This window comes from Osmerus mordax, chromosome 2 (assembly GCF_038355195.1).
Source record: "Osmerus mordax isolate fOsmMor3 chromosome 2, fOsmMor3.pri, whole genome shotgun sequence".
NCBI lineage: Eukaryota > Metazoa > Chordata > Actinopteri > Osmeriformes > Osmeridae > Osmerus > Osmerus mordax.
Genome location: NC_090051.1, coordinates 13,575,665 through 13,584,342, shown reverse-complemented (window position 1 = coordinate 13,584,342; position 8,678 = coordinate 13,575,665). Strand labels below are relative to the sequence as shown.

The window sequence follows — 8,678 nt, the reverse complement described above, 5'->3', positions numbered from 1 at the left end:
AGACCATTCTGACTGGCATCTAAGCATATGCAGTCTCATATTCAACACTTCAAAATATGTAGCCTATGGCAAAATATTAGATTTTTAAAGGCCTACATCAACTATGTGTTCCCTAAATCCCTAAAATAAAGTTATTTTATAATTGTATGCAATTAATGTGTTTAACAATTTGGTGCTTTTACAGTTAGGAAAAAAGTCTTGATGCTAAAACATAAATTTAAGAAATATCTCCTAGTGGAGCTTTTTGATTCAACTGCATTTTGCACACTTGATAGTCACCCAAACATACTGCACCCACACACACACACACACACACACACACTCTTAAATAAATCCCACACACATACAAACATCGACACACACAGACACGCACCAGCACACCGAAAGAAAGGAGTTACAGGAATGTGAGGATCGTTTACAGTGCATAGAGAAATACCTGACCTGGTTCTAGTGAGAACCATCTACCATCTTTCTTCCAGTGATTTAAGACGAAATACTTAATTCCATTAACAAATGTCATATGCATAAACCATCTAAGATTAACACATTGATTCCATCACTGCTACAAAAAATTTACAAGTGAAAAAGGAAACACTAAAAGTATAAATAAAAGTATAAAAGATTTCTAGTGACAGATAAAAAAGAAAATCCAATCCAAAACAGCGTCAGTCCTGTCTTTGACTAATTCTGCCCATCAGATGGAAGTTCCTGATTGGAGCAGCCAGTGAGTGCTCTGTACATCATCAGACAGAAGTTTCTGATTGGAGCAGCAGAGTGAACTTGTGGGACTTGGGGTCTATGTACTCCTCAGTGAGACGGATGTATGGGATGGTCTTGACGGTGATGGCCAGACTGAAGTCCAGACAGCGCAGCAGGAACTCCGTCCCATCCTTCAGACCGCTGGTCACCGCAGCATCACTCACCAAGGTCCACTGGCCAGCCATCCAGCGCTCTGATCCATACTGTAAGGTCGGACCTGGGGCTAGGTAGGCTTCGAGAAAGGCCTGGACAAACCCCCACACACAGTTATTCTTACATTCAAAATACGATTTCAGAATCAAAATGAAATATACAAATATATCTATAACAACTGTGTGTGGATTCAGTCATTTTACACAGGCTGTGACCAGATGCCATACTGTGTATAGGGTGTAGAAGCCAGGCTTTACCTTGGGGCTCATGTTGTGGGTGAGGCAGAAAGCCAGGTGTCTTTGGATGCTGTCCATGCTGTGGCAGTGCTGTCTCCTGGTGGCGCGGAGATACTTCTGCAGGGCGCGGGCCATGGAGGGGAAGATGGCAAGGGCAGCCTCCCGCACGTCCATCACCTCAGAGGGCGACGCCCGCTTTTCTTCCTGACGCAGGCGGCGGACGTGCGTAAACGCCTCCTCCACTGCCACCACCAGTCTGGGAATCACACAACACACACACACACACACACACATGTACACAGTTCAGATGACCTCTCCTCTCCTGTCCTGTCCTGTGCTCTACTCTTCCTCTCTCACCTGGCTCGACGTTTCCGTACTCGTCTCTCGTGGTCGGCCTCTTCGTAGTACAGCTCGTTGTGGCTGGCATCTCTTCGTCTGGCTGCTGCCGTGATCATGGCACGCGACTGCGCCCCCCCGGACTGCGAGCCCGCTGCCTGCCCCCCAACTGGGCTTCCAGAGTTATCAGGGCCTGGAGGGTCAGGGAACACATAGGCGTGAATCTAAGTCCCTGTCTTTGTGCCCTTTGGCAAGGCACTTAAACCCTCAGCAGGCAGATAGACCTAGTCACAGGTATTATTCCTGTATTGATGTCAATAGCCCTCATTTATCAACCTCACCTAGAAAGGATCTTAAGACAGGGCTCGTGTTGTTCATAAAACATTCTCATCTTGCCAATCACAGCTTAAGAATGGTGGTGGCTGAAAACCACCAATGTTTCATGCCTAGTTTAGTGAATGAGGGCCATTGTACAGTGCCGTATATGTATGTGAACTCAGAACTCAAGGTTCGGTTTAATTTCATCACGTTCAAATAATCTTTTCATGGGGCTTTATCAGAGCAGCCCGGGACCTCTACTGCATGTCATTCCCTCTCCCACTCACACCTTTTCTGTCTCCCTCACTCTGTCACTATCGTCAATGAAGTAGAAATGCATAAAGATATATCTAAAGATAACTAATTATTTTAAAAAATTCTTACATTTGTGGATCATGTAAATATTCATGACAGAGATGACAGAGATACTTCAAAGACTGTGGTACCAGTTTGATCCAATTTTGTTGACGACATACAGCCCGAGGACCTAAAGAGGTGGCATTTGTGTGTGAGTATCTGTGTGCATGTCAAACATAAGCCATCTGAATCCTACTGAGAAAGAGAGACACAGTGAAAACGTGAAAGAGTGAGAGAGGGGAGAGAATAAGCCCAACTGTTATGAATTATTAGGGGGTAGAAACTCCACTGAGCTGCTGTACTTTCATGTGGGGGAGGGTAGGACCAGCAAGGATCCCATCTATCCCAGCATGCACCTCTTCACATCACAAAGCAGCTCGCTAGCCAGGTTCTATCCAACCGTTAAACGACCACGAATGCTGCAGGGCCAGTTTGGAACCCTTTTAACCGACGTATGCTAGTGTATTAATCAAGGAGGGAGGCAGATGCATGACTAATGCATGGGTGTATGCATGTGTGCTTATGCATGTGCCTCAGCAGACCATATCTGTGCATTGTGCAGTGTTGGGGGCGTATGGAGGAGTGAGGGACGATGGTGGGGCAGTGATGCATGAGATGCGCGCAGTTGCTTCCTGAGGTTAAGTGCTGTGAAGAGAGCGAAAGAGGGGTAAAGATGGATGCTGATGATACCTATCAGGACTTACTGTTTGACAGGTATGTTCTCAGTTTGTTTTTAAAGGCTAAGAGCAGGAGGAAAGAGATTGGAAAGAGACAAAACCACAATGATATGGTGAAACAAGTAAATGAGGGAGAGTGAAAAGAGAACTAGTACAGAACATTAGAATGTAAAGAGCAGATGAATGTCAAGGTCTGAAGAATACTAGAATACTACACCTTCAACAGAGTAGATCTTGAGGCCGGCCAGGTGTTTGGCAGTGCGGTGCTTAGAGGCAGAAAGAACAGCGGGGTTGTGGAGAGGGAAATCCCGGTAGTAGAACTCCAGGAGGGACAGAGCTGCCTTCTGAATACTGGAGAGAGACAGGAAGAGAGAGAGGAAGAGAGACAGGAAGAGAGAGAGGAAGAGAGACAGGAAGAGAGAGAGGAAGAGAGACAGGAAGAGAGACAGGAAGAGAGAGAGGGGGGGATATTATTAAGAACTGAATTCTCGATAATATTAATGATGAACAGCTTTCTTTCCCAAACTCAGAACACAGGCATGTTGACCACAACATCTTCTTAGTGGTGCTTTCCCACAACTTTTTTTTTTTTTATCACACTGACTATGATAACCATCGCCACTAAAAAACATCCTGACCCATCAAGCCCTTGTGATTTTCCCCTCCTTTCCACACCCTTTATAAGAACCACCCCCCATCTAACTGTACAGTTGAGAGAGAGACGGTGCTGGTGTATGCTAGGTAATGAGGTAAATTCATCATTGGCACCCGCCCAGGACACAAGCCTCCAAGTCTACAAGCTGGGGCTCTGTTTGCATGTGTGTGTGCTCTGCCATCACTGAAGCATTCTCCAATTGAGGTATGTTGTTTCTGCAAGGTTGGTTGTGCAGAACAGCATGGCTAATTACAGCACAATTAACAACCCCACAATTTCTGGATGAACAACTATTATACCACAAGACTCTGTAACATTGACCACAAATGTGTATGTCGATACACAGTAGAAGAAACGCGTATTTGTCTAATAAGCATGACAAACGAGTGCAGGGAGCTGCAACAACAAGAACACACACACACATTCAGGAAGGGTTATCTAACCCTTGCCTAAGTGCCGTAGAAACTAGTTATCCTCTTTTCCCCCTCCTGTTGTCCCTCCTCTGAGGGCAGTCAGTAGCCGTGATCCGCCACATCAAGGCGACCGGGGGGGTGGGGGTGGGGGGGGTGTAAGTGTGTGATTGTGTCAGTGCGTGTTTGCTACCTGAGCCGTCCAAGGTTGTAGTGGCGGGTCTCCCCATCGGTGGAGCGGATGACACACACGCTGTAACACGGCTGCAGCTGCCTGATTTCCAGCAGCACAATAGCCAGGTAGTGGAGGAACAGCAGGGAGTCCACCAGAGACACAGCAAACTGGACAATTCCCTGGTAGTCCTCATCCTGTCACACACACACACACACGGCAGGGCGTTAGGACACACAAACACACACTTTGCCAACAAGCAAACGCACACGCACACACGCAAAGTCCAAGACATCCGATAAGCACTTACTTGCGCGTCCAGGATGCGTACACCGTAGAAGAGCCAGTAGGAGAGGATGAGCAAGAGCGTGAGGGTGGCAAGAAGTGCTTTGAAAGCGCACACGCGTGGCAGGCTGGCGTGCGCTGGCCGCAGGAACAGGGCCCAAACAGCCAGGAGCAGGATGAGCAGCTTGAAGGAGACGGAGAGGAAGAGACCCTCACAGGCTGAGCCACAGGCATGAAGCCTGTCGGGCCACAGCAGAGCCGGGAGCACCAGGAAGGCCAGGGGGGAGGCTACAACCAGCAGCACAAGAGAGAGGCCCAGGGCCAGGGGAGCATAGCGCTGAAAGGCCTGCCCTCGGTCATCCTCAGTTTCCTTCCCTAGACCCACAACCTCCTCCTGGGACAGACTCAGCTCTGACGTCCCGGTCACGGCCGTGGTGGTTTCCCCCCAGTTCTCATCCTGACGAGGAGGAGGAAAAGAGAAACAATGTTGTAACTACAACTCGACAAGTACATCTACAGCATCGATTCATCTTTCACGCATTCAGTAGACATCTCTCCTGTTCAAACACAGACAGACATATCAACTGAATTGCGACAGTGTTTACACAGATGTTTGCTTTACATTCTGCCCTCCAGTCTAGGTATAAATAGCGGGCTCTGTGACAGGCTCTTGCCTCCATAGATGTAATACTGCATGACAGGCCTCAGACAGCTCATAATAACCAGGTAGTGATGAGCACACACACACACACAGGCACACTAATGCCAACACACAGACAGTCGCAGTCTGAATAACTACAAGCATGGATGTAATGCGAGCCCAACATAGCTGATTAGAGTCAGCCATCTTCTCCCTGATCATGTCTTTCTTTCTGTCTGTCTGTCTGTCTGTCTGTCTGTCTGTCTGTCTATCTATCTAGTTCCTAATCCTCTCATTGCTGATGTTCTCTATGTATTCCTGTCTTCCTCATTTATCTCAGTGAGGTAGCGAGGAAAAACCCGAAGAAGTCTGTTCTGTTCCACTTCACTGCAACGTTTCCTCTGCACACTGGATTGTGTGTGAGAAATGAGTGTGTGTGTGTGTCTGTGCTTAAATGTGTGTGTGTTTGCACATGTACCTTACCTTCAACCACTGCATCCTTGTGCAATCAGTTGACAATATAAAGAGACTGAATGTTGGACTTTCATTAGCCAGACCATAATACAGCCGAACACAGTTTCTTGTTTCAATCCCCCAGACACAGACACACACACACACACACACACTGGCTAACACACACTGCTTGACACCTATAGAAAACCCCATCCCCTTGCCATATGGGCTCACCACTGATGACATGTGCCATTAGGAAACAAGATGGAAGAGAGGGAGAAACACAGTTAATTGCTGCTAACCCTAACCCTGAAATCTCAGTTAACTCTCAGTGGCTTAATCCAAAAGTCCTGAAGTCAGAGGAATTAGGCTCAAAAAAGCCCAAAAGATAGATGATTTCTGTAGAAGCCTATTAACTTCATAATTATCAGAAGTACATTTTTGTTACAGTACATCTCAGCCAACACACACCGGGCCCTAACCACAGCTACAGACCCTTAACACTGCTCTCTCAGCTAACACACATCGGGCCCTCAACACAGCTATATCTCAACTAACACACTCGCCAGTCCATTAAAACAACTACATGTTGGCTAACACAAACCAGTCCCTAGAAACAGCTGCATCTCTGCTAATGTAACAAGGTACAAGTACAAGTAGTCACAGCAGTAGACAGCAGTTACTGTTTACAAACTTTTGGGAACATAAACTTGCAGGAAAGAGCACAACAGAGCAGAGTAAAGCAGAACACACACACACATTGGCCTACAGACAGTAAAACCAACTTTGTTCAACCAAGTGTATCCCAATGTGATTACAAAGGTCCACACTGATATTAATCCCCTGACCTATTTGGCCCTGGGTTACCATGGCGATTATGAGCTGGTTGCCATAGTGATGACCCTGACCCCAGCTGTGGGGTCTGTAAGTACAGAGTTCATCAATGGTTCAGGGGGCGGGGCATGACAAATGAATCACATCCTACATGAGCTATTCTACCCATATGTGTATCACCCTTAAAAATAACAGTCCTCCTATCTTATAACCATTTGGCGAGTCATACTGTATCAAGATTAAATGTTTCCTATGTTATTCAGTACCTGAGTCTCTTCTCCTGGGGCTGCTGTTGAGTCGCCTGGGAGGGGCTCAGAGTTGTGCGTGGGCGTGGTCTGAGAGGGCGTGTCCGGGGGGTTGATGGTGACAGAGCGCTCAGAACGACTGCTGTCCTTACTGCTGGGCTTACGGCGCTCTCTACTGCGCTCGCTTGACACAGAAACATACACACACAGAGGGGAGAAGTAAAAGAACAGACTGAAGATGCCACCAGATGAGCAGAGGAGAGGAGACAGAAAATTACTTTTTAATTTACTGAACAGGCAGCAGCCTCTCCGTAAAATAGGTTAAAGGCAGTCAGCTGTGATGACCCTAATCCACTCTTTACTCCTCTCTCTTGGTCTCTTCTCTCCTACTCTCTTTTTCACTCTCTCTTAGTCTGTTGCTTTAATTTGTTTTCAATCAACAGACATGCATGGCTTAAATTATAAACAAACGCATACACACTGAAGTGCACATCTTAGTAGAGACAAATGCTTCTCTTATGATGCCACACCACTGGCTCATAAATAACTAGGATTAACCAGCAGTAGGGAAAGAGACACAGAAGTACAGGCGCTCTACAGAGAGCAGAAAGAGACAGGGAGAGACTGAAGTAAGACAGAGAGCATAAGAGAAAGAAAGGGGACAGAAAGAAAGAGTATATGAGAGAGAAAGGGAAAAGTAAGATAGAGAGTTGAAGAGAGAGAGAGACAGAGGTAAGATACAGAGGTAAGATAGATAGTACAAGATAGAGAGACAGAAGTAAGATAGAGAGAATACGAGAGAGAGAAAGGGAGAAAGTAGAGGGCTTACCCATGCCGGTTGGACCTGTTGGAGCGACTGGAGTGGGAATACCCAGAGTGAGTGGACTCGGTGTCCATGCCAATGCAGATTAGGTCCCGTGATTGGCTGGGTGTCTGAGTAGAGCCTTAGGGTGTCGTAGAGGGGAATGTCAGTCTGACCGCGGGAGGACGGAATGAAGAGCAAGAATAGAGAAGGAGAAGAAAGACAGGAAGAGATAGCTAGAGACTTTCAGAGGAGAGACAATGTTAGGAGTCCCCGATGGCAAAAATCCTGCGGAGCCTTAAAGAACATGGAGAGAATGAAAGACAAGGAGTAAGAGAGAGAGAGAGAGAGAGAGAGAGAGAGAGAGAGAGAGAGAGAGAGAGAGAGAGAGAGAGAGAGAGAGGAGAGATGGAAAAACAACATAAATCCCAGGTACGAGGCAAGGTTTTACAGTTGAACACAGTGGAGTCCCATATACAGAATATCATAATATACAGCATTACATGACTCAATCGTGATCTAACCTCTCCTCTCGTCTCTTGTCATCACTGACAGACTGACAGAGTGGGAAGAGGATTAAAACAACAGGTAAGCCTAGATCACCACCATCCTCCTCCTCATGATATCACAGACCAGACTGGTTTATGATCCCAATAGGATCCCTATCATGAGCGTGTCTGTCAAATATTTGTCTTTCTTAATTCATTTGTCAATTCAGGAAACAGCAGTCATAAAAAAGTATATTCCTCCGTTCAAGTTCAAGTTCGAGTCTTTTATTGTCAGATGCACAGAACAACACAAGGTCAGACTGGGCACTGAAATTCTTGGGACAAGACAACGCAAAACAACCTGGCATAACATAACAAAACAGTTTAGCCATCTCCCATGCCATGGTATCCTCTCTGACTCTGCGTAGGCAAAAGATGGATAACGATACATTTGTTAATTCACGCCCATTAAACAAATTAGATGTGCTTTTAGCGTATGTTGTCACGAGTATCTGGCAGTTTTCAGATATAAAATTGGTGATTGGACGGCGAAGATATTAAGGCAGGAGCCATGGGAATTTAAGTTCCCATATTTGGACTGGCCGGCTGGAAAGGGCATCTACCTGCAAAGATGGCAGCGACGTCCAAACATGCAACATGGCGTGACGTATCATTAACCTACAGAGACGTAACTTCGCATTCTAGAAATAGTGCAATATTGCTGATAGTGCAACCAGTAGCTGAAAGTGACAGTGTGTAAAGTGGCTAGTGAGTAGTGTAATGTTGTCTGTTGTCTCTGTTGTCCTAACCCCTCACTCTACCCTAAACCCACAACTCCAATTTGCAGCCATTGTCCTA

General features: G+C 46.4%; 1 protein-coding gene across 1 annotated transcript; it reads right to left on the bottom strand.

Moving 5' to 3' along the window:
* Positions 1 to 743: 743 nt before the first annotated feature.
* Positions 744 to 7,427, bottom strand: LOC136965849 (vang-like protein 1). Its single transcript, XM_067260126.1, has 8 exons — positions 7,360 to 7,427; positions 6,552 to 6,714; positions 4,384 to 4,815; positions 4,095 to 4,270; positions 3,052 to 3,187; positions 1,506 to 1,642; positions 1,170 to 1,404; positions 744 to 1,004 (listed from the first exon to the last, which is right to left on the bottom strand). Exons 1-8 carry the CDS (start codon positions 7,425 to 7,427, stop codon positions 744 to 746), a joined length of 1,608 nt encoding a protein of 535 aa, XP_067116227.1.
* Positions 7,428 to 8,678: the final 1,251 nt, after the last annotated feature.

Bases quoted from the DNA above. Each gene is read 5' to 3' on its own strand.
- LOC136965849 (XM_067260126.1), bottom strand. From the start codon at position 7,427: ATGGACACCGAGTCCACTCACTCTGGGTATTCCCACTCCAGTCGCTCC. The intron at 3,188-4,094 runs GTAGCAAACACG...GTCTCTCTCCAG, and splicing joins TACAACCTTGGACGGCTCAG to TATTCAGAAGGCAGCTCTGT. The intron at 1,405-1,505 runs GTGAGAGAGGAA...TGTGATTCCCAG, and splicing joins GTACGGAAACGTCGAGCCAG to ACTGGTGGTGGCAGTGGAGG.